This window comes from Emys orbicularis, chromosome 1 (genome assembly GCF_028017835.1).
Source record: "Emys orbicularis isolate rEmyOrb1 chromosome 1, rEmyOrb1.hap1, whole genome shotgun sequence".
NCBI lineage: Eukaryota > Metazoa > Chordata > Testudines > Emydidae > Emys > Emys orbicularis.
In genome coordinates, this window is record NC_088683.1 from 127,562,565 (window position 1) to 127,588,113 (window position 25,549).

At 41.3% G+C, this 25,549-nt stretch overlaps 1 protein-coding gene across 1 annotated transcript in view; it reads left to right on the forward strand.

Moving 5' to 3' along the window:
* IRAG2 (inositol 1,4,5-triphosphate receptor associated 2) overlaps nt 1–25,549 on the forward strand; it is a 65,291-nt gene that overhangs the window by 33,641 nt on the left and 6,101 nt on the right. The window contains exons 16-30 of the mRNA XM_065410005.1: nt 212–375; nt 1,685–1,799; nt 2,182–2,344; nt 7,426–7,487; nt 9,981–10,089; nt 11,317–11,464; nt 12,343–12,424; nt 17,155–17,201; nt 17,290–17,354; nt 17,792–17,908; nt 20,600–20,685; nt 21,370–21,442; nt 22,785–22,848; nt 22,934–22,961; nt 23,748–23,888. Coding sequence (XP_065266077.1) covers nt 212–375; nt 1,685–1,799; nt 2,182–2,344; nt 7,426–7,487; nt 9,981–10,089; nt 11,317–11,464; nt 12,343–12,424; nt 17,155–17,201; nt 17,290–17,354; nt 17,792–17,908; nt 20,600–20,685; nt 21,370–21,442; nt 22,785–22,848; nt 22,934–22,961; nt 23,748–23,888 — 1,464 coding nt within the window. The remainder of the gene's footprint in view (nt 1–211; nt 376–1,684; nt 1,800–2,181; nt 2,345–7,425; nt 7,488–9,980; nt 10,090–11,316; nt 11,465–12,342; nt 12,425–17,154; nt 17,202–17,289; nt 17,355–17,791; nt 17,909–20,599; nt 20,686–21,369; nt 21,443–22,784; nt 22,849–22,933; nt 22,962–23,747; nt 23,889–25,549) is intronic.

Genomic DNA, 25,549 nt, shown 5'->3' on the forward strand with positions numbered 1-25,549 from the left:
TAAACTCAATGTTGCATGAAGTCCATCCTTCTTGTTTACTTACTGCTGACAGTCTAGTATATGGACACTTACTAGACTACTAAGGGATGGCAGATAGGGAGAGGCTGTCTCTGCTGACCAGAGATCCTGTACACTTCTAAGTGCCGTGTTCAGTAAACCTTATGCTACACTCTTATAACCATGTGGCATTTTTAACTTTAAAAATGAATAGGACCTCAAGCAAGTGCTAGAAGAGAAGATAAATCATTGGATTAAAAAGCTCCATCTCTTAGAAGAACACAGAGAATCCCTGGATAAAGAGTATGTTAGAATGGCAGGAAATCTGAGGAGAATAAGAACAGAGCAGCTTCACGTCAGGAAAGAGCTTTCTTCCAGGTACCTCTAATTCTCTCCTGCTCTTGCCCCCCCCCCCCCCCATGTAAATGACACATGGAACTCGGAACTAGACTTCTTGAAATTGAAAACTAATCACATGCTCCTCTGTGAGCAGATCTGTTTAAAGGGGTTTATCTTACATGGCGTTATCCTCTGCATACCAAGTAAGAATGCATCATTGTAGAGACTCTGCTAAAACACCAGGCAGACCACAGACTAAACAGTTTAAAAGCTGCATGTTCTGCAGGTGCAACCACTAAATAAGCAGAACTGTTGGCTGTGTATGAAGTTGATGGCATGCCCATGTTTGACAGACCAACATCCTTACTTATTGGAAATGGTCTGCTATACTAGACCAAACCATTTCTAGCTCAGGGCAGCACACTGCCTTGATTTACTAGTGGTCAGGGAAAATTTGGACTCTAAGTAGATTTTCTTATAGAAATGGGTAAATGTAGGCTAGGAAAGAACACTCCTATCCTCATTTTATTTGTTTGCTGGGGCTGAGCAAGCATAGTATTCTCCTGGCCTGATCTATTCTATATCTTTCTGAATCTCCCACCATTGGTGTAGTGCTAGTGTAGGCCAGCTGCTGGTGGAGTGCCCAGCTCAGGACACTCTGATTAAAAATGGGGGTGGCTGGTAATGCTACCAGTGGAGCTGTAACAGTGGGAAGACGTTCAGAACAAGGTCGGTTTGGATACAGCCCCACTGTTTTGCAATGCAAAAGAAGCCTATTAAGGGTCACTGAACAGCCACTTTCTATCACAGGGACTTGTGTGGTGCTGACTTTCCATTGGTAGTTGTCACTTGGTGCTTTAAAAGGTGCTTCAGTGAGACTAAGTGACTAACAAATCAAAGCTGCGTAACTGTAGTGATCATTAACTCTTCCTGCAGGGTCGTCATCTGACATTTTTACTAATGCTCTTGACTTTGGATCCTCTTACTACTTTTCCCTAAAATAGCCAAATGGACTGTCTATGATAAGTTGTTTAAAATGCCTTTTAAAACTATTTGGTACTGGTGCAGTAAACTCCTACTCCTTTTCCACATTGGAATTCATCTAGACACTACTTGCATAGCATTTGCACAGGTTTGGGTGGCTAGGAACCTACTGACAACCTACACTACTTCTGTACTCATCTGGCAGATCAAAGAGCCTTGGATGGGTTAATCCCTAAACCCCTTGTTAGTTTAATTTCCCAGACACAATGTTAAAGCTTTTTAATAGCATGTGGTCTCTCTCTTAGTGACTGGGTATCACACTTCCCAGGCATATTTTTCTGAACTTGTGTCCTGCCCCCTGCAGACAACACGAGTTAGAAGCTGTCAAACAGTTGCAAGAAGAAGCTGTCAGTCGGGCAGATGTTCTTGGCTTGCAGCTCCAAGAAGCTACCAAACAGTTGGAGGATTCCAGCAAACAGGTAGGGCAGTGACTTGGTGTTCTGCACACCAGAAAGCTATGCTTGATACGCCTCTGCTAGCAAATAGGAAACTATGCTTTGTTGGAATGAACAGCCACACTGCAAAACTGTGACTTGCAGAGGAAGTAAAAGCAGAGGAGGTGGCGTCAACAGCTTGCTGATGAAAGAGGCAACTTTGCATATTTGTGGTGGCTTAAAAAAAACAAAACTCAGAAATAGCTCCCATACACAGTCCACCCAAATGTAAAAATGCAGAAGTTCAGTAGGGGCTTATCACTTCCTGAGAGAACAGATGCATTTCGGTTTCATTTGCATGAACAGTAAAGACCTTTTTGTGTCAGTCAGGGCTGTGATCTTTTTACATTTATTGTTCTGTGCTCAGGTTAAGGATCGAGATGGGGCACTTCATTCTGCCTGGGAAGAAGTCAGATCTTTGCGAAGTGTGTTAGAGGAAGCCATTTCTGAGCAGAGACTCCTTCAGGCTATGAATACGGCTTTAATGAGCTCTTGCCAGACACTTCAGGAAAAAGATAAAGAGCAGAAAAGTAAGTACTTATGTAGTATTCACTTATAGCACTGGCAAGTGTTCTGCTGCAGTTAGATAATGGAAGAATCAAATGAGGTCACACTAGATGGTGACCTTTGTGTTACTTTACTCTGTGGAAGTTCTGTTTCTTTCAAGAATGCTTCAGTCATTCCTCCTTGTGCGATGATCCAGACACGACTTGAGCTCAGCAAGGTCCAGACCTGTTGGCCTTTCAAAGAGAAACTTCCCACAAAATTGCAGGGTGCTGCAACACATGGGGTTGGTGACTCAGTAGGTGGCGCTTTGAGCCCTCTGAGTCAGGACTAAGTGTTAAGGAGCAGTATAGCTGAAGATGCTGTTCTTGTGCCTAAGCAACCACCTTCGTATTGGGAGTGAACCCTCTTGCCCTGCTACCTCCGCTTCCTATGCTGTAGACTCTGTCCAAGCTGCCCGTCCTGCTTTCTGTAGGGGATAGCAGGTCGTGCGGGGGGGGGGGGGGGGGAGTGGCACTATATGTGAAAGAAAATGTACAATCAAATGAAGTAAAAATCTTAAGCAAATCCGCATGTTCCATAGAATCTCTATGGATAGAAATTTCATGCTCTAATAAGAATATAACATTAGGGATCTATTATCGACCACCTGACCAGGACGGTGATAGTGATGATGAAATGCTAAGGGAAATTAGAGAGGCTATCAAAATTAAGAACTCAATAATAGTGGGGGATTTCAATTATCCCCATATTGACTGGGAACATTTCACTTCAGGACGAAATGCAGAGATAAAATTTCTCGATACTTTAAATGACTGCTTCATGGAGCAGCTGGTACGGGAACCCACAAGGGGAGAGGCAACTCTAGATTTAGTCCTGAGTGGAGCACAGGAGCTGGTCCAAGAGGTAACTATAGCAGGACCGCTTGGAAATAGTGACCATAATACAATAGCATTCAATATCCCTGTGGTGGGAAGAACATCTCAACAGCCCAACACTGTGGCATTTAATTTCAAAAGGGGGAACTATGCAAAAATGAGGGGGTTAGTTAAACAGAAGTTAAAAGGTACAGTGACTAAAGTGAAATCCCTGCAAGCTGCATGGGTGCTTTTTAAAGACACCATAATAGAGGCCCAACTTCAATGTATACCCCAAATTAAGAAACACAGTAAAAGAACTAAAAAAGAGCCACTGTGGCTTAACAACCATGTAAAAGAAGCAGTGAGAGATAAAAAGACTTCCTTTAAAAAGTGGAAGTCAAATCCTAGTGAGGCAAAAAGAAAGGAGCATAAACGCTGCCAAATTAAGTGCAAGAATGTAATAAGAAAAGCCAAAGAGGAGTTTGAAGAACGGCTAGCCAAAAACTCCAAAGGTAATAACAAAATGTTTTTTAAGTACATCAGAAGCAGGAAGCCTGCTAAACAACCAGTGGGGCCCCTTGATGATCGAGATACAAAAGGAGCGCTTAAAGACGATAAAGTCATTGCGGAGAAACTAAATGGATTCTTTGCTTCAGTCTTCACGGCTGAGGATGTTAGGGAGATTCCCAAACCTGAGCTGGCTTTTGTAGGTGACAAATCTGAGGAACTGTCACGGATTGAAGTGTCACGCGAAGAGGTTTTGGAAATAATTGATAAACTTAACATTAACAAGTCACCGGGACCAGATGGCATTCACCCAAGAGTTCTGAAAGAACTCAAATGTGAAGTTGTGGAACTGTTAACTAAGGTTTGTAACCTGTCCTTTAAATCAGCTTCTGTACCCAATGACTGGAAGTTAGCTAATGTAACGCCAATATTTAAAAAGGGCTCTAGAGGTGATCCCGGCAATTACAGACCGGTAAGTCTAACGTCTGTACCGGGCAAATTAGTCGAAACAATAGTTAAGAATAAAATTGTCCGTCACATAGAAAAACATAAACTGTTGAGCAATAGTCAACATGGTTTCTGTAAAGGGAAATCGTGTCTTACTAATCTATTAGAATTCTTTGAAGGGGCCAACAAACATGTGGACAAGGGGGATCCAGTGAACATAGTGTACTTAGATTTCCAGAAAGCCTTTGACAAGGTCCCTCACCAAAGGCTCTTACGTAAATTAAGCTGCCATGGGATAAAAGGGAAGGTCCTTTCATGGATTGAGAACTGGTTAAAAGACAGGGAACAAAGGGTAGGAATTAATGGTAAATTCTCAGAATGGAGAGGGGTAACTAGTGGTGTTCCCCAAGGGTCAGTCCTCGGACCGATCCTATTCAACTTATTCATAAATGATCTGGAGAAAGGGGTAAACAGTGAGGTGGCAAAGTTTGCAGATGATACTAAACTGCTAAAGATAGTTAAGTCCAAAGCAGACTGTGAAGAACTTCAGAAAGATCTCACAAAACTAAGTGATTGGGCAACAAAATGGCAAATGAAATTTAATGTGGATAAATGTAAAGTAATGCACATTGGAAAAAATAACCCCAACTATACATACAATATGATGGGGGCTAATTTAGCTATAACAAGTCAGGAAAAAGATCTTGGAGTCATCGTGGATAGTTCTTTGAAAATGTCCACGCAGTGTGCAGAGGCGGTCAAAAAAGCAAACAGGATGTTAGGAATCATTAAAAAGGGGATAGAGAAGAAGACTGAGAATATATTATTGCCCTTATATAAATCGATGGTACGCCCTCATCTCGAATACTACGTACAGATGTGGTCTCCTCATCTCAAAAAAGATATACTGGCACTAGAAAAGGTTCAGAAAAGGGCAACTAAAATGATTAAGGGTTTGGAACGGGTCCCATATGAGGAGAGATTAAAGAGGCTAGGACTCTTCAGCTTGGAAAAGAGGAGACTAAGGGGGGATATGATAGAGGTATATAAAATCATGAGTGATGTGGAGAAAGTGGATAAGGAAAAGTTATTTACTTATTCCCATAATACAAGAACTAGGGGTCATCAAATGAAATTAATAGGCAGCAGGTTTAAAACCAATAAAAGGAAGTTCTTCTTCACGCAGCGCACAGTCAACTTGTGGAACTCCTTACCTGAGGAGGTTGTGAAGGCTAGGACTATAACAGAGTTTAAAAGAGAACTGGATAAATTCATGGTGGTTAAGTCCATTAATGGCTATTAGCCAGGACGGGTAAGGAATGGTGTCCCTAGCCTCTGTCTGTCAGAGGGTGGAGATGGATGGCAGGAGAGAGATCACTTGATCATTGCCTGTTAGGTTCACTCCCTCTGGGGCACCTGGCATTGGCCACTGTCGGCAGACAGGATACTGGGCTAGATGGACCTTTGGTCTGACCCGGTACGGCCTTTCTTGTGTTCTTATAGCTCTGCTGTCTGAAACAACTGTTTCACCTAGAGGCTGCCACATTTTTCGTTCCTTTTAAAATATAAATGAAGCTCTTTCCTAAACTTATGAGACTTCATAGATTTACCTGGTATTCACCCCTTCTTAACAGCAATAACCCAGAAAGCTTTGATATGTCAAGTCTCTGTCTATTCCCGTAGATTCAATGGAGCGCTGGTGACTTACACCAGCTGAGGGTCTGGCTCCAGGTACATGATCCATGTTGTCATGGGGGAAATGTACTCTAAAGAAAAATCTTGAGGCAGGGAAACATTGTAAATTATTTAGTAGTTTTGAAACCAGAACACATGCTGGGAAGATTATGCTGAGCTGAGGCAGAGGCATGCTCCTAAGCACTTGGCTGAAACTGGTCCCTTAAGAATATTACGCCCCCGTATTGCAGAAACTTCCCCAAGATGGCTTTACAGGTTGCAGGTATGTTCATTCGTATTCAAGTGAGCGTTTTACCTGAGGAAGCATGTGTGCGCGCACACTGCATTTGCACATTCATCCTTTAGATATGTTGTTAGCTGCATGGAAGAGGTGTAGAAATGGAAATTGGTATGTTCGTTTCCTTGGTAGGCTCTGGCAAGAGTGTAACTCCTAAGAACAAAACAAACACCAAAAAAACACCCCTGTTTTTAAAATGGGATCTCCCCAGCCAATGTAAATGAAGCCAGTAGAGCTACACTCACTTCCCATTTGAGGAGTCTCCCAAATTTTAAGACAGTCTCTTGTTGAACTGGGAACTCTCTAAAGACAGTTCTTAACAATGGTATGGATATAGAATTGATGATTAAAAACAGTACCACTTCACACGTACTCCCTTTGTGTTGTCAGTCACGGCTGCTTTCTTCCCTAGGGCCACTTCGACACCTCCACTCACATTGCGGAGTAAACTACTCCACAAGTAGTCCTCTGCTAGCAATGCTACCAATACAGTACTGAAATCAATGGAATTTGCTGAGGAAGGTACTATTTGCTCTGAGAAAGGGTCAATTCTGCCATCCTATGTTTAGAGTCTCTGGTACCTTAACATAACATTAATTGCTAGAGCAGCTAGTGCTGATAGAGCTAATATGGCTACTGAGAGATGGATTCTAATCTGTGGAAGAAGAATGAGATGCAATTAACCAAGTTTTCATTTCATTCAAAGTATTATTGCAACAATGTACAAAGCAAAATACAGTTAATTTCTATGTGTATTGCACTAGTGTTCAGGGCTGCAGGGGGTGGGGCTATTGCACTAGGCACTGTACAGACAGTGAACAAAAGGACTATCCTTGCTCTTCAGAGCACTTTCTGGCCTCTGTGTGCAATGCTGGAAACTAAAATAAAACCAACAAAATGCTATGTCATGGGGGGGGGGGGGGTGGAAGGGGAGGAATCTCAAATATCATCTGGAATCGCAGGTCCAAACCTGGCAGCCTATGACCCCATGTTTAGAGCCGTTATTCAGAGTGCTATTGCATTCTAAAAGCAGTGACACTCTGATACAAAACATATCCCTTTCTGTATTTAAAAAAGGATAAGAAAATTAGAACAATGCCTAGGACATTTTCAGTGTCTCCCCCGCAGTGGAATATGGTCTCTCGTATGCATCTGTTTTAAAATCGTAAGAATACATGAAAATTGCAGGTACAAATAGCTGACGGTGAAAATTTAACTTCATTCATGATGGGCAAAAACAAGGTTAAAAGGAACCATAAGAGTATCTAAAATGGTTCTTTATAATTTAACATGCAGTGATTATGTAAATGTCTCTTCATAGCCACTGTTAACCCACTGAGAGAGAAACTGTTTAAGGGACAACTTTGTGGATTGCTGTGTCAGGTATGAAATCCATTATCTCACCTGGTGGTGGAGGAGAGCATTTCATGGCACAGAGGACACCAGGGTGAATGTCCATCTACAATTTGTCTGAAGTCCAATCTGAGGGCCATTTTTGTAACAACTGAGCTACTTTTTTTCCTAGAGTTTAATTTGTGTAAACGTACTGGTTGAAGCGAACTGTGCAGGTTGATTAGCATGTATCCCTCAGATTCCCCTCCTCAAGTGCCCTGGGTCAGACATTGTCCCTGCATGGTTCAGTACGGAGCATGTTGTTCGGCGGTGGTGGTCATGTGCTTAAAAGGATGTTACCTTCATATCTTCCCTGTTTAAAATCTGAGTTTGTTTGATTGCCACGCACTGAACAATGTGCATCTTCGCTGTTCTGAAGGCCATTTTAAAAAACCGGAGGGGATGCAGGCAAATGGGAGCACTGAATGTGTGGCTGGTAAAAGGAAGAGGATAATAGAAAAGGGTTTATATTGCAGCAGCAACACTTCATCTTTACAATTTCCATTCAATTTAGTCTGAGGGAAATTTAATAACGTGCCTTCGTTTGTGGCAACTCTGTGGCAGCTGGGCAGCAAAGAACATCAGTGTTCCCTATTGCCACTGCGGGAAGGTAAATGCACTACTTTATGTAACAAAGCTGGGCAAGGACAAGATTTTCTGTTTTGTAGGGAAATCCTGAGTTCAAAATCCCTTCCATCTGTTCTGGAACTGAAAAAAACCTTTCTAATTTTCCTGCAAAATAGAATCCCTTAATTTGAGTCAATTTGAAACATTCCATATCGACTTTCACTTACCATTTTAATAAAAAATCAAAATATTTCATTATGAAAATGTTGCAATGGAACTTTTTAACATTATGAAAATGCTTCATGTTCACTTTTTTGTAAACAGAAATTGGTCAAAATCAATACATCCAGGAGACCCTTTCAACAAATAGGCATTTTCCAATGGAAAATGTTTTTCCATTGGAAAATGCCTACCAGCCCTATTACTATAACCTTATTTATTCAGGTACTAAAAGATCAGGCTTTATTTTGACAAAGTTGTGTTCCCTCCAAAGACTTAGAGTAAAGCATTTATCTTTTTTTAAGGCCCCAATCCTGCGCAAACATCCACATGTGCATAAACTTACGCACATAGGTAACTGAGTCAATTTTACTCATGCGAACTGTCTCTAACTTAAGCTTTTGCAAAGATTAAACAGAAGCAGAATTGGTTAAATTGGGTAGTACTCTGATTGCTTAACTGTAAGAATCCCTCCAATAGAAGGATATTAATCCAACCAACAGTATGGCTTCTACAAGCAGTAATAGTGTATACTTTTCTCTCCCAATCCAGTTGCCCTAACTATCTTCCTATTACAATAGAGTTGCATAGATGAGGAGTCTAGTGACTACAGTCCACTGTCCAGTTTAAACCAAGAAACAGTAAAAGAGAAGATAGTGAGAAATTCTGGCCACTATTTTTAGTCCTATAGCTTTTTTTTTTTTTTCCCCTGTCACACGGGGGAGGGAAAAACATTGATTCTACCAGAACTGTAGACATTGATTCTATTGACTGTCCTTGAGCCTTCAACTTCTGTAAAACACGTGGCAAACGATGGTCTTCTGTTGCTTTTTTGAAAAGTTACTGTTCTAAGACATAGGTGACCCTTCTCTGAAGGACTAGAAGCTGAAGACTCAGCTGAAACTCAAACTAGAGTTCTTGAAGCTAGAAGACATAAATTCATCATTAAAATACAGACACTTCCTTGGTTTGAGAACCATGTTAAAATAACACCTTTTCCCCCACATATCGATGAATGGCTACTGCTGCATAAATCCTTTCCAATATGCATTATTTGATTGGTTTTCAGCAGTAAAAGGCCTCATTTGAACAACGGTTAGCATATACAATTGAGGGGGAACTAGGACGCAGGTGGTACTTCTCCTCCCCCACCACCCCATGGGGACTGGGTCTGTTGGTGAGAGGGGAAGGGGAACTGCAGAAGAGAGCCTGTAGGAGCCATTGGAGAAGCTGCCAAAGCGGACCCATTCAGTCAATTTTCTACAGTCTTCACTGGACTTTCTCTGCCCTTTGACTGGTTGTTTTTTGCTCTCACCCTCTCTTCAGCTCAGCTTCATTCCACACCTGCCGCTGTCACCCTCTTCTGCCTTGTCCCGCTCACCACCACCTACAGTGTCCCTTCCTTTTACTTCACCTTCTAATTAGCTTATCCCTTCCTAACTAAACCCACTACTCAAAAAACATGGCACTAACATGTCTGCCACCATCACGTTGTCCACGTTGCTTGTGTATTGTACCCCTTCCCCCACCCCATGTGGGGCTTGTCGATTGGACTGTAAACTCTTCAGCGTAGGGATTGTCTAGCATTCTGTGTGTACAGTGCCTAGCACAATGGGAACATGCTGGGCTGGTAGTAGGTGCTACTGTAAGTAACATGATGAACAATAACCTTCCATACGCTTTCCCTTCTCCGATTAGCACCTTTGCTCCTTCAAAAGATTTTGGGGCCAAGAAGCAGGTCAGGGCACTGGACTTCCCAAGACACTCTCCTTGAGATACTCATGCTTGTATTCTACACCTCTGCTAGGTAAGATCTGCTGGCTACTCTTTTATGGTTTTTGCCTTCTTTTGTACTCTGATCTTCTGAAGTGCAGAGGTAGTTGGTGGATGAACTAAAATTATTGTCTAATGTAACATGGTGCTAAATCTAAAATAGCAAAGGATTAAAAGATTAACCATAATGGAAATTGTTCTATCAAGCACAGATATTCTTTGCTATAAGTATCTGTTGCCTGTGCCTCAGTATAAATCTGTCCTGACTCACTATGGTGAAAATTTGCTATTGGCTTTAATTGGTATAAACAATGTCCACAAATTACCTGAGATGCCTTTGCCTGGCTGGATCTAAAGAATAGCTGTGTTCATGAGCCATCTCACAGACAACTGGAAATGGCAACTGAAGAGCTTTTCTTGTGCGAAACAAATGGCTGTACTATCAATCTCCAGCACTAATGATGAGGCGGTTTAGCTTACGTTGTATATGACAGGCATCAAAAACTGAGCTTTTAACATCCCAGTTTTGCCTGCTTCATTTATCCCAAGCTTTAGCTTGTAGCTGAGAGTCCAGGCCATGTCATGGCATAGATGTGGGTCAGTGAGCTTCCATCTAGCCAATCGGTCACCTTCCCATAATGCCACTGTATGCTGATTCTGCAGAGATGTCATTTTATGCAGTGTTTGCAATTCCTCCCTTTGCCTACTGGTCCCTGTTGTCTGGGAGCCCAGGGTTACTCTAACCAAGGTTTTATTTCCACTGCAATATACAATGTTACTTTCTACAGTAAGTGCTGCTGCCTTGCCTCCCACACATTACCATCCTCCCATCTCCCCGTGACACCACTGCTTCAGTTCAAAATGCCATATACAATTGTCAAATCTGAAAGCTGTGTGAGGTAGAGACTGGCTGCTAGCGTTGCAGTGTGGCAAATGGACACTGCTCAAATGCAAGTGTGTCAATGGTCACTGGCCTACCCTGGACTGCTGGTCATGCTCCCCTTAAAAATGGATTCTGCCAAGTTTTATGTCCATCCACCTGTAGTCTGCTTATATTTCTCTACAGCTCCCTGAACCTTTACTAATAACCTATGAAAATAGCAAGCGAATGAAACAGGGCAAATGTACAGTCAGGTTTATTGTCTCTGAGGTGTGGATATATCTGTTGATAGAAAAGGACCAAATCTACCCAGCTGACTGACTAGTAACTTTTTATGTTGACACCCTGCTCATTATTTCAAGTCTGCATCTTTGTTAACAGATGCTCTGGCCTTGGAAATCCTACAGCTGAATCCAAGAGTGTGCACAAGCAGTGATCTCACATGTGTAACAACCAGAGCTCGCTCTATGTTTGAAAGGGAGGATCTGAAAAATGGGTCTACTTTGGACGTGACACTGGAGGGACACAAGTAAGAGGGCAAAACAATGTTTGGGCTGGGGTCGGGGGAAAGGGAGACTGGACAAGTAGTGTTACCACAGACTCTTGAGGGGAGCTGAAGACCGCCACTCTCTAGCTGTTCTAGTATAGTTTCTGTTATTGTTAACCTTCAAGAATCTGGTCTTGTTTAATACTACAGCATCACTGCAAGGGAATGAGACCCTATATTCTGAATTAGTGAGCAAATAATGGTATCACTGGTTATAATGGTATCTATGTCCCTTATCACTGTAGAACCAGAGTGCCTCACGTTCATTAATAAGGGTTATTCTTACAATGCCCCTGTGAGCCATGGAGGTGGTATTCCCATTCTACAGATGGGGGACCTGAGGCATAGGATAGACTAAGTCACAGAGGAAGCCTGTGGCTGAACTTGGAACTGAAAATCAGGTCCTTGAGCTCCAGGCTAATGTGCCATCCACTAGACCGCCCTTCCTAACTGTGACTAGAAATTGATAATTTACAGGGTCATCAAAGCACCAGAGATGCTTTTGTAGCCATTGTGGTATAAAATTTTCTTCTTCTTAAGGCTAGATCTGATTTTTCCCTTTTTGGAAACTGATTTTTAAAAAATGTGATGTGGCTGTTGCTGAGGAAGCAGAACTTTGCATTGCAAACAGGTGACTGCAAGTCTCAGCAACTCTCGTGACTCCTCTGTTACTATCTGTCAATGTCATTTTCATTAGACTTGTTTTGCTTAATGATGTATCTGTCATGGTTGGGGAATAGCCCCAATCTTCACGAAGACACGGTGGTGAACTTCAACTCTTGTTTCTGTGTAAAATTAATTTAAGGAAAACATCCAAATGTGATCTTGTTGCAATATGCAAATAAAATTTGTGTTGCCAGGTGGAAGATGCGCTCTGTTGGTAACCAGACTGATGCAGATTTTGTTGCCTTCTCTACTACAATGGACTCTCTATTTACTGAGGTTAGTGCTGTCTTTAATTTCAGCAATCTTGCCTTTGAATTTGGTAGCCCTTTACTTGCAATAGTGCACTGACTTTTTAAAATAGAATTGAGGGGTCAGATTTTCGGCATTGCTCCATTGGTAAATCAGTGGACTTCTGCTGACTTACCTTTCTTTATGCAGGCTATTGGGAGACATACCAACTGAGACTATCTCTTTTAACAACTGTGATTGGAATAAAACATTCCAGAAATGTACTTGACCTGTGATGTTCAAATCCAGATCAAAGTTTAGGAGTATTTAAATCCTATACTCTAACTCAGAGTACTCTTTATTCAATGTACAAATCTTAAAATGAGTGTTTCTTTTTCAGTAACGAGGGACTCCTCTATTGGTAAAGCATGAATGATATCCGTTCCCAACAACATGTTGGGGGGGGGGGGAGGGGGGAAAGAGATGAAACAAAAAACCAAGCAGGCATCTTTACATTTTAATAATCCCATCTGATTGTCTTTCTGCATACTTCCTTCTGTGAAAACTGTTACGTTATGACTATGCTCTTCCAAAAATCCATTTTTGCTTAAGAAAAACAAGGTGATCGATACTTTACCCAATATAGTGTAGTTCAGATTTGCATCTAGATTTCAATGGGATAGTGTGTCTGTCCACTCAGTGCTTAAGGTGAGGAGGAAGAAGACCAAATAAATGGTCCTCAGTCCCACAAAGTGACAAATTACGACAGGCAGATGAACATTAGAGTAAATCCTTGGTTCTCGCCTTGATTGCTGGTCACCAACGTTACTTTCTGTTCTAGTCGGCACCATACACTTTCTAATTGTGATGTTAATTGGAAATGTGCCTGAGCTTTGTCAATGGGATCAGGATTTCAAATCCTGGACTTCAGCGACATTTGCATCTGGCCTGTCAGACTAATACAATGGCACTTTTTTCCGTACTGCTGCATCAAATGAAAGTGCAACCTTATCTAGACTAATAGTGAAATCATTTTCTGCCAAAAATGAGTTAGTAACCTCAGACCTGCCCACTGTGAAGTGGCCCAGCCATCTGCAATAGTCATTATCCACTCTTGGTGGAGAAGCAAAGGAGAAAATGAGACAGCTACTCAATCACTCTTTCCACATTAGAGTGATCTTGGGGTTGAGATATGTTGGTTGACAGATGTGGGGGCTAGGTGAGGAAGCCTTCTCTTGCACTGCTACTGCCCATATTGTACTTCTGCTTTGGCTAGCTAGAGGGCCTCGTTCCACACAGCTGTCAACCCAGCACTTGTGACCAGCACTGTTGTGTACATTTAAAGCAACATAACACACTCCATATTTGTATAGTTGTATAGTTCTGTAATTCCAGTTTATACCCAAAATTACACTTTTTGGCTCTGGGTAGGGTTCCTCTGCATTTCTGTTGGAATCCCTTTTGTGTAGTATTCATAATCCTTCTTTCTTCCCTGGGACAAGATTCCAGGTGTGAACTGAAGGAAAGGCAAATGGGCGGTATCCCATATCTGGTCTAAAAACTATGACGTAGAACAAAATTTGAATGTCCATGTTTAATAGGAAGAGTCTCTAGCATTTTATCAGACTGTGGTTACCTGCAGGTGTGTTGCTTATAGTGAGTCCTTCAGAATGTAAGTAACTCCATACTTGTATTACTGTGTGTGTGTGTGTGTGTGTGTGTGTGTGTGTGTGTGTGTGTGTGTGTGTGTGGTGAAAACATGGTCAGAGTAGGGATTTGAGGCTGCTTTAAAATCTCTAGCTCTTGTGTGAGTCAAACTAATCTTTCTATGCTGGGGGCTTAGAACTAAACACTTGCTTTCCAACACATCACCAAGGAAATGTATATTGATTCCTTTGGGATTCTGTAAGCTTTTATGCAAGGAGTACTTCACCAGAAGACTGCTACAACACAGATAGTGTCTGGAGGACAGTGAAACAGCAAACACACTCTCCATTACAAGAAGTAGGCCTAGACAATAGAGAGAGATTGATATTCTAAGGAGATCATGTGTTTTTCTCACTTGTAAACAGAGCTGGTTTGGGCTCTATTGCAAATCATTACCTTGCTTCACTAGAATGACTGATATATTGCATATAGCAGGTAGTAACTGTGCCCTGAATTTCGGTAAAATCATAATTTTGTTAAACCTATTAAAGGCAGGTATCTCTGGCATACACTGACAGGTGTGATAGTAAAGCCACAGTGTGGGCTTTTTTTAAATTCTACCTCTGCAATCCAGAAGTTTCACAGTTCTTAACACTTTAAAGTCTTTGGAAAAGAACTAGGTGTGGATGAAAAGTATAGAACGGCTTTCAGTTCTCCTTTGGCTTGTAACAAAGTCACTGAGAGCTTGAATTTATTCCTGCATTATATGTGGGGGTCTCTCTTGCTTTGGTCAATCCCTCTTGATTTCGAGGTAGTACTACATTATAAGCTCCCTTGAGTCTTTTTGTTTCCATTCCAGTACACTGCTCCCTCCCCTAGAGAAAAATAAACCACTGTAGCTTCCTTAAGCCCAAGAGAGAATTCAAATAAGAGTATAAATAGCAGAGATTTGCATGAGGAAACATCCAGATGACTGAGCTGAACTCTAGTCACTGATCTTTAAACTAATGTGGGGAGAAAGGAAACTGAACAACATGCACAGCACTGCTGTCCAGTGGGGCTTTTTATTATTTATTTATTTTATTTTTAAAGTTGCTCAGTTTTTGCTTGCCCAACTAAAAACATCTTGAAAGGGGTCTCACATTTTTCAGAAACAGCTGAGCTTGCATCCTCTTAAAAATCAGGCCCCATGCAGGCGTAAGGTTGGGGACCTAAGCATCAAGGGGTCCATAATCACTTGTCCCTTCAGAACACTGTTGGCTGTATGGCATGTTTCTATGATAAAAGCTTATGGAGGGTTTTTCTATAGAAAGAAAGTTCATAAATAAAGATTTTCTTCTCACTTCACTTCTAGATCCCACTCTTACAAAATTAAACAGGCTCAGAAATGTAAAATTTGAGGAGGTTACTAATACTGCACATCTCTCTGAGAAACTTCAGCCAACTCCTATCTCTGTGCTTTGATTACTTTCCTTTCCTACGCTCCCTCCCTTTTGTTTTTTAATATCTGCTCAGGTTCTTAGTCAGCATGTCCTCCATGGATGGGCTCATTAAATTTCTCCTTCATCTTCATTATTTCTATGCTATAGTAACAGGATTTTTTCTATATTGTACAGGGGTGGAATTCTCCCCTTGAATAAGTGGGCTGGTCTCCCATTCACTTCAGGGAGAGTTAAATTTTTCCCTCAGAAGCCTATGTTCCAAACATCTTTTGTACATGATAGATCCTCTTCATATCTATCTCCTTGCTGGTACAGGATAATAAAGGAACACAAAAGCTATTTACCTGCTATTATATAACTAGTCTCCAAGACACTCTTACCATTTTAATTTTAAGAGCTTCTGTCCCCCACAAACTGTGATAACCACTCTGTACAAGACAGCCTGTTGTATATGTACTATTATAAAATGAGTCTGGGGGAAAGCATAATGTTAACCAGAGTGACGTGGAAATCCAATACAATAGCATTACTAGTCTTTGTCATGTGTACATTAAAGCAAATGTGTTCCCTAGACACACTGAGAGGAGTGGCCATAAAAGCCATGCAAACCTCCTACAATTCCAAATTAACTACTGATAACTGGGATTCAAAACCAAAATCTTACACTTGGAGTTACATTAGTATAGTTCTATTTGCTTTGTGGTGGTGGTCCAAGGAATTGACAATGGTAATAAAATGTAAAATACACACTGGATTCAAAGTTCAAGCTTTTTAAAAGGCAGTTTATGTATCAGCGATGTGCTACAGATTTGGGGCCAGACTTGTCTGTTGTTCAGGTGCAACAAATTGAACTGAGAAAAGAATTTGGCCCTTAATGGTGAAACAAAGTTATTATGATCATTAAGCTAGTATGAAAAAATGAGTGCCTTTCTGCTCTAAAATCTGGTGGGCGTGGTACAATGTTGCTATTAGTAGGAATCAAAAATGGAGACTTGAATGTAAATGTTCATCTCTTAAACAACATGTAATTTAACCCGAGCAAAAGCTCATTGTCTCATAGAAGCAACACTGATTCAGCTTCAGAGCTTTTTCTAGTGTTGCTTTCTGAATTTCTGGAAGGGACTATGTCCCCAAATCATCTTGGTGAGCAATGTAGCATGGCTTTGAAAGTGGTGGGGGAAACAAATGGCAGGAAAGGCCAAGTGGCTTTGTTTCTCTTTAAGACTTGCATCACAATCTCAGTTCAGTTTAAAGTGTGTGTGTGTGTGGGGGGGGGAAATCTAGCATTGTGACATTTCTTTGAAACAACACACTTTGATTTTAAAGTGTGAAGCTCTTTGGCATAAAGGTCAGGAGTACAGCTTTTTGTAACAAAACTATAGATGTGAACAGATTTCCCCCCAAAATTACTACTACTACAAAAACATAATTACACCCCCCTGGTAGTAACAGTATTAAAACATACACTATACATCTAGAGCTGGCTGAAAAACATGGGCAGGGGAGGGTGCAAACTTTTTTTAAATAACCCCCTCTTTACTGAAATGAACATTTCAACCAGATCTAGATACATCTAAAGGAATTGTTTAAGACTGGGACCTGGTAAATATTATAAATTTGCTTTACACAAGAAGTGATGTCCTATTACAAGTATAAACACTAAAACGCTTTAACATTTCTTTTGTTAAGGAGAGTAGTGCTTTGCCTTTAACATCGGATAATCCAGTCTTGTCCAGGTCAGTCTCTGTGTATACATTTAATTCTTAAATAAATTAACCAGACCTATCAGATCATGAATGTCTAAGTGTTTTCCTGTCTTGGCAGTGAACCTTCAACACCATCCCAAGAAGAAGATATTACATCTTCTTTGGAGAGCTCTATATCAGCTGGTAAGTTCTTAAAGTGGAAGCACAGTGATCCATGAATTTTGTCTGAGAGGTCTGACTAAGGGTACGTCTATACCCAGCCGCTAGTTCGGCGGCTGGCAATTGAACTTCTGGGTTCGACTTATTGCGTCTTGTCTGGACGCGATAAGTCGAACCCGGAAGTGCTCGCCGTCGACTGCGGTACTCCTGCTCGGCGAGAGGAGTACCACGGAGTCGACGGGGGAGCCTGCCTGCCGCGTGTGGACCAAGGTAAGATCGAACTAAGGTACTTCGAACTTCAGCTACGTTATTCACGTAGCTGAAGTTACGTTATTCACGTAGCTGAAGTTGCATACCTTAGTTCGATTTGGGGGGTTAGTGTAGACCAAGCCTAAGATTCCCTTGAGTATATGCAGCTTTTTAGCAGTAATGGCTCTGCCTTCTATTGCCTCCTATTATAGAGTTGCTCGCCATGGAGACACAATTGTCGGAGGCTTCATGGGCAAAAGGTGAAGACACATCAACCTGTATAGCAATGAAGAAAAATAAAGATAAGGATCTGAATAATGATGTATCAGGTATTGTAGCTGCTCTGAAGATTTATCATGTGATGGGGAAACTGCTTGCTTCCAACATATCTTTTTGAAGTGAGGAAGTTGAGTAAGAATTTGTGCAAAGCTCTCTCTCCGTCTACATTATGTTCAGAATAATAACTTTTTGGCCTGCAACTGCTTCCAGATTTCACTGGGGCTCTGCACAAGTATAGGGCTTTGCCTGGGCAGAGACCATTGCAGGATTAGGGCTTAAGACACTGCAAAAAGGGGCACGTAGAATGAGTTGGTAAAGGTGATTACTCTCCTGCCAGGGCTGGCAATCCAGGCACCTTTCATAAACAATGCTTATTAAGCATTAAATTTAATGCAGCTCTTCTGAAAATGTAAACAAATGAAAAAGATTCCAAAGCACTGTGCCATGTGATCCGTTGAAGGGAAATGGGGAAACATCAGTCAATCTATGTCAAACTTGAGTGGCCCAAAACACTGGGGAGAGGTTGGGGTGGGGAGAGAATGAGGGAAGAGTTCTCATTGAGGTCAAGCAACACTATTCTCATCTTTGTTCCTGAATGTGTTTCCTTCACTTAGTAAAACAAATGTCCCTACTTTTCTCCTTGAGCACACACAAGCCTAAGTTAAGGAAAATCATACATATACAGAGTATATTTTTAATAAAAGCTGACTTAGAGTACACTGCACAGAATAGCAGAGAACACTTGTTTTAAATATTGATTTGTAATTTGGAATGCACTTCTAGAATATGCTAATTTAGTCAGTAATGGACCCCAGAGATGTCATTCTTTTTCTGAACATTCATCTTCCTTTGGGCTGGGTTCTGAAGTCTCTAATTTTAGACACCAGATTTAAGGTATTTGTTTCTTCGCTAGTAATTTCCTTTCTAATTTACCTTCATCAACTTTTTCTTGGAAAAACAGACCAGCCTGGCTTCAGAAAGTAGCATTGCTGAAGATATTTCACTTGGCTTATCAATGACTCGATGGGTGGAAGCACACAGTCTTAAGCATAGAGCCAGAATGGGGTAGGATGGCAGAGCTGTGCCCATAGCTTGGATCCTACTAGTGCTAGTTGAAATCTCAATATCCAGTTGTCCTGTATCTTCCACGTTGTACTAAACTGTCAGCACTCCACTTATATCTAAGGCATCACTATACTTCTACAGAATGTCTTTCTAATACACAAATAGAGGCAGAGGGTTATTGGTGGTTTGCTACTGTTGCTTTCAATAGTGCCAACCATAACCTCTATTGCTTTTTGAAAGAATAAGGTAGGCTTTGTAGGACTTGTTGGTTTGTTTGTTACTAGTGTTAATTCAGTGTAAAGTCTGTAAAAGAGAAAATTCTAGAAGTCCAGTTCTCGATCACACTATTGACCATGTTGCACATCCTGTTTCTTTGGTTGGTACTAATATAGACTCGTGTTTTGTTGTTAATTTTTAAAAGAGATTCTTTGTAGCTAGAGCTGCCATTGCAGGAGAAATGAACTCTTGGAATTGCCTAACCTTTTGAGTGCTTGACTGTGCAAACTTAATATTGCATTAGGTCTAGGTCCCTGTACACTACTTCTTTTGAATGTTTTAAAAATTCAGCAGCCTCGCCAATGGAGCATATAACATCCTAAAAACCAGAGGTGATTGGTTGTGGCACTTAGAGTGATGTGTGCTTCTTAGACTGGAGTTGAGCAGTTTGCTGCACTCACCAGTTTGTTGCCCTTTGATCTGTAGCTCACAACCCTTGGAGTTTAATCTGCTCTAGCTGTAGAGCTTCTACATTCTTGCAGCTGAACAACTATTTGTACTGTGTACCACAGTTCACTTCAGACACCAAAGTGTCTACTGCACATGGGTCCTGTGTCTTCCGACATTATTCTAGTTTTTCGAATAAAGACCTAGTGCACGAAGTGGAGCATGAAGGTGCATTCAAGCTTCTAGGTGATGGTATCTGAATTACATCTGTTGTGCTCACTCCCACACACCCTATATTGCTAAGCAGAGCACCACTTCCAAACCTCCTTTAGCCTCTTCATGTGAGATCAGAAATATATCTTACAACTCTAAACTGACTGACTTTTATTTTATTTTTTTAATTTAACTTCCCTCCGTTGCCCCCAAAATCAAATAATCAAAGCATAGAAAACTTCAATTTTCCAAAACAATTGCTTTGGGCTGAATATATAGAAACTGTCTTGCAAACTTAGAGCAGCTGCAACCAGCATGACTGATCAATACAAAGCGGTAGCCCTTTGTGTTGTGATGCTTTGACTCAATAAATGTGCCATAGCAGCACTGTCTGCGCTTTCTTTGCAGGGGGGAGGGATAGCTCAGTGGTTTGAGCATTGGCCTGCTAAACCCAGGCTTGTGAGTTCAATCCTTGAGGGGGCCACTTAAGGATCTAGGGCAAAATCAGTACTTGGTCCTGCTAGTGAAGGCAGGGGGTTGGACTCAATGACTTTTCAGGGTCCCTTCCAGTTCTATGAGATAGGTATATCTCCATATCTTTATTTATTTTTTATTTATTTCTACAGCACTCTGTGCTGCTGGCTTTTAAAGGCCTCTTTCTTTATTGCATTTTCTTCTGGTAATTACTACGGGGAGTATGAGAGAGCAGTGGTGGTTCCTGCTTTAGAAATCTAGTTAATAGGTAACATTTGTTCATCTTTGAAATCTTTACATCCACTTTCTGGAATCTCTCTCTTCAGATACGGATCTGACGACTAAAAGTGAATTTTGCCCCATCATGGAAAATCACAAAACTACACCTGAAAAAGAATTACAGCTAGATCTGGTAAGAGCTCTACTAGACTGCTAAAGTTCTAGGAATGCTGGCATGTGCAACCCATTGGCTTTAGCTGTAAGAGAAGACCGGGAATGCTGAAGTGACAGATGGGGTGGCTTGAGAAACAGATTGCTTGGTATGTCTGAAAAGTCCCACACTGGAAAACCTACTAAGGATGAAAGGGGTAAGCACCACCCTGGGTTGAACTCCCCGCCCAGAGACTGCACGACCAGTTCCTCGGCTGGTGTCCGTTGGATGCCAAAGGAGCTATGATGATTTACACGAGCTGAGGATCTGGTCCAGTGATTCCCCTCATGGGTTCAGGCCAGACGGGACAGGCTTGGTGGTGGTTGGTTTTGGGGGTTTTTTTTCCTGCCCATCCTGGGCTACTTTAAATTCTCTCCATCTCATATTTCAGCATAGTAATCTGACTGCTTAAGAAGTTCTAGATAGTGTCACTTCATGAGGAGTTTGCAAGGTAACTTGAGCCTTCTCCAAGGAAGACCCAAACTGCTTTAGGGAGGGGAAGCCTTCCAACCCATTCAAGAACTAGTTTCCATACACGGCAGTGGCAGCAGTATAAAGATTAGTTCACACAAACCCACTGTAGGACTAGAGTACCTCCGTCATAACTGATCTTATTGTCAAGTATTTGTGGCAAGTTTGTATAATTACTCTCTAAACCATTTTTAGGAGACAGATGGGGAAATGGAAGCTATTAAAGAGCAGAGTGAACAAGTGTCTGCTACAGTTTCTGGTAGAAAAGGTAAGTGGTCCTCGCTGAAATTCACATCACTTAACACATTACAGCGCATGCTTGGTTAGTGTTCCAGTAAAACACATTGGTCTTAAACCTCAGAATATTTAAATGTTCTTATCCCTAATTTCTTTATGTTGTGTTTGCTGTACAACCGAACTATTGCTTGTAAAAGTGGAACAGACTATCTTAATGCTTAACTATGATGGTGAAAACTCTTATGTGTATATAATGCAACATAAAACCCTCTCTGAAACCAGGATGAGGACACTGCTTTCAGTATGAGAAAATAACATTGTTTGTAGTTTTCAACTGGGTGTGAAGAGCTGATGAACCACTGAGCAGATCATGTTTGTTACAGGAATGATGGTCAATTCTGATACCATGGTGACAGGAATGTCCCAGGTTCCTACCAGGGTAAAAGCAGTTGCCAACACAGACCTAGGATTATTGTTCATGTAAAGAGCTGACTGCTACAGAAGCTTTTTTTTACCTTGTATGATGTGCTTATTATAGTCTGGCTTTGGAGAGGGAAGCAGCTTTGTCAATTTTATGTTGTGTAAACTTTAAAATGTTTGTCATTAGGCATTAAAATGGAGAGAAACAGAATGTTATCCTACAAAGACATGCTCTTCGTCCACCTCCTACCAGCACTGGTCTAATCCAGCTGTATTTTCCCTTGGAGAGGAACGAGAACTCCTTAGGGGTCTCCAAACAGGCCAAGTTTTTACTACACCCAATGATATCCTAATGCTAACTATGATACTTGCATCCCCTACTCCAACAGGGATATAAAGCAACTTCTTTCAACCCATCAAAGCTTTGGGCAGTGTAAGAATCTGAAAGCTGGGTGGCAGTTTCTACTGAACCCAGGCTGGCTTTCCTTTTTTAGAAGTGCCTCACCTTTAGTCTTGGCTGTCCCCACCCATGTGCTGATCCTTACTGAACTATTAATAGTGAGTTTGGGGGGGCTTTTATAATGCTTATCTTGAAGTAGTGGGTTGTGGAGAGGAGGTTGCAGTGGGGACTGAAACCAAAACCAAAGATCCAACTACTGCAAATTCAGATCTGGACTTCTGTAGTTAAGGCCACAAACTAATCAAACAAGGACTGACTCTTTGGGGTCTTGGCCATTGAAAGGAAACACTAATGAGCTGCCTTGCTGACTTTTAACCTAGTTCTAATGCACATTGATGTTGCTACTTCTATTACCAGACAGTAGTTCAACCCAAGTCTTAGTCCAGTTTTTCCCTCTTGGGACTGAACTTTTAAGTCTTTCGTAAACTCCTCTTTTTAAGGGGAGTTTATTCCTCAACCTAACAACTAAAATTTTGTGTGTTGTCTCTTTAATTATCAGGGAATTCTTCTCCCACTATGACTGGCCTTAAAGTGACCAAAACCAAACAAAATGACAAGTATGTATCTCATGTAATCTGATGCCCACTTGCATTTACTTCGCACTATGCTCTTCTTATGTGGTTATTCCTTTTCCTCCTACAGTGTTTCTCCTAGCGAGAAGGAGATGGAGGTGAGTCTTAACTACTTGTATCCTGAAATATTTCAGCCAGTAGAACTTTCTAATGGTCCTTTCTTTCTGAAATTCAGGTAAAGCATTTTTCAATGTACTGAGTGGTTTTGAAATTGACCTTCTGCCTCCCCTTAAATTAATCAAATTAATGTAATCCTTGATTTTAGGTAAATATTCATGCCAGTGGTGGTGGTGGACTTCCATGTCCAATTGAAGCCCCCTGTGTGCTAGTGGTGAAGGGAGATCCTTTCAGAGGATGAAGCTGAAATCTGTTTATCAAAAGATGCTCATAAGCAGTGCAGGAAAACGGAGCAGAGGAGGAAGGCTATAAAAATGAAGACTCTTGTCACTATATAAACTTTTGGCTTTGAATTTTCTCTACTGGTGTCATTTTATGGGAGGAAGGAGAGTTCTGGCCTAGACACAAGCTTCAGTCTAACAGAATGTGCTAACAGTACAGTTCATATTGCCAGGCAGAATTGTTTCATGTTGCCTTTCCCAACAGGATGGACTGTTGGGGATGTGGAGAGAGAGAGAGTAGCTATTCTGGTGGTAAACTAATTATCTATCACTAGAGATGGGTAGAGTTGCAAATTTTGATTTTATTTATTTAAATTCGAAGCCTGTTGGGGAGGGTTCAGAACTGGTGACCTCTCCTACAACTCCTCCTGTCATTCATTAGCAATAGCTATTGAGTGTCTGAGGTAACGCTTAGTACTGAATATACTTCTATGTTGCCTGATCAGTCATGACTTTTTTTTTCCCCTCTCTCTTCCCCTACAAAAGGCAGAGTTTCTCAGATTGTCTCTGGGCTTTAAATGTGACTTGTTCACCTTGGATAAGCGAGTGAGGCTTGAAGAAAGGTCCCGAGATTTGGCTGAAGAAAACTTGAAAAAGGAGATCGTGAATGGGCTGAAGCTGCTGGAGGTTAGCAATGGATGAGATTGGAAGGAGGGAGGGTACAAGTGGCCTGACAGTACATTTTAACCATAGAAATATGGGGCTGGAAGGAACCTAAATAGGTCTTCAAGTCCAGCTGGCTGTGCAGAGGTAGGACCAAATATACCTAGACCATCCCTGACCGGTGTCTGTCTAGCCTGTTTTTAAAAACCTCCAGTGATGAGGCTTCCACAACCTTTCTTGGAAGCCTGTTCCAGAACTTAACTGTCCTTGTAGTTACAAAGTTTTTTTCCTAATAGCTAACCTAAATTTTCCTTGCTGCAGATTAAGCCCATTACTTCTCCTTGTCCTCTCGCGGAATGACCAGAACAATTGATCAGTCATCTTCATAACAGCCCTTAAGCCTTCAAATATGTTAGCAGGTTCTTTCTCTTCACTCCCGTCCCCCCACACCACCTTAGTCTTCGGGGGGTGAGGGGGGGGAAAGACTAACTATGGCCAGTCTTCGAATGTTCCCTAATACGTCAGGTTTTTCTTAAACCTTTTTATCATCTTGTTGTTGCTCCTCTCCTATATGGATTCTTCAGTTCCAGGCACCACAATTTAGGAAAGATGTGGACACACTGAACACAATATGCCTGTTGAGGCCTCACCAGTGCCAAGTAGAGTGGGACAATTACCTCCCTTGTCTTACAAAAACACCCCAGTTAATACAGCCCAGAATGTTAGCCTTATTTGCAACTGCGTCACACTGACTCCTATTCAATTTCTAATCTACTATAACACCCAGATCCTTTTCAGCATTATTACTGCTTAGCCAGTTATTTCCCCCATTTTGGCTTTGTCCATTTGACTTTTCCTTCCCAAGGGTAATACTTTACACTTGTCTCTACTGAATTTTATATTGTTGATTTTAGACCAATTCTCCTATTTGTCAAGGTAATTTTGAATTCTAATCCTGTCCTCCAAAGTACTTGCAACCTCTCCCAGCTTGGTGTCAGCCACAAAGTTTATAAGCACATTCTCCTCTCCATTATCCAAGTAACTAATGAAGATATTTATTACATCATCCCAGTGTGACCGCAAACCACTGATAAGTACTCTTTGAGTACAGTCTTTCAATCCCTTGCACACCCAGCTTATAGTAACTTCATTTAGGCTACACTAGAGAGCTTTCAGTGGTACTGCTGCCGAGAGAGCTCTCCCATCGGCTTAATTAATCCACCCCCAATGAGTGGTGGTAGCAGCTCTCCTGCTGACGTAGTGCTGTCCACACTGGCACTTAGGTCGGTGTAACTTATGTCATTTGGGGGTAGCTTATTCTCACTGCTGAGCGACCTAAGTTATATCGATATAAGTGGTAGTGTACACAGCCTTACTTAATGTAAAGTTTTTGCTGGAATTTATTTTTGGATTTGATGATATAAATAGAGTAAAAAAATATGATTATGTTTAGCACTGAGGTTCTGTTTTTTGTTTTTGTTTCTTTTTGGTTTCTGTTTTTATATATATTTTTTTGTATATTACACACACTGAAGAGTTTTTATACAGCAACAAATGGGAAATTGTCCTGTTCAGAGTGCTCTTGTAGTGAGCTGATAAAACCATAAGGTGAATGTCAAGGTTACAGTTCTTAGCTGATGTAAATCAGCATAACTCCTTTGTTTTTTCCAGTGGTGCTGTATTTA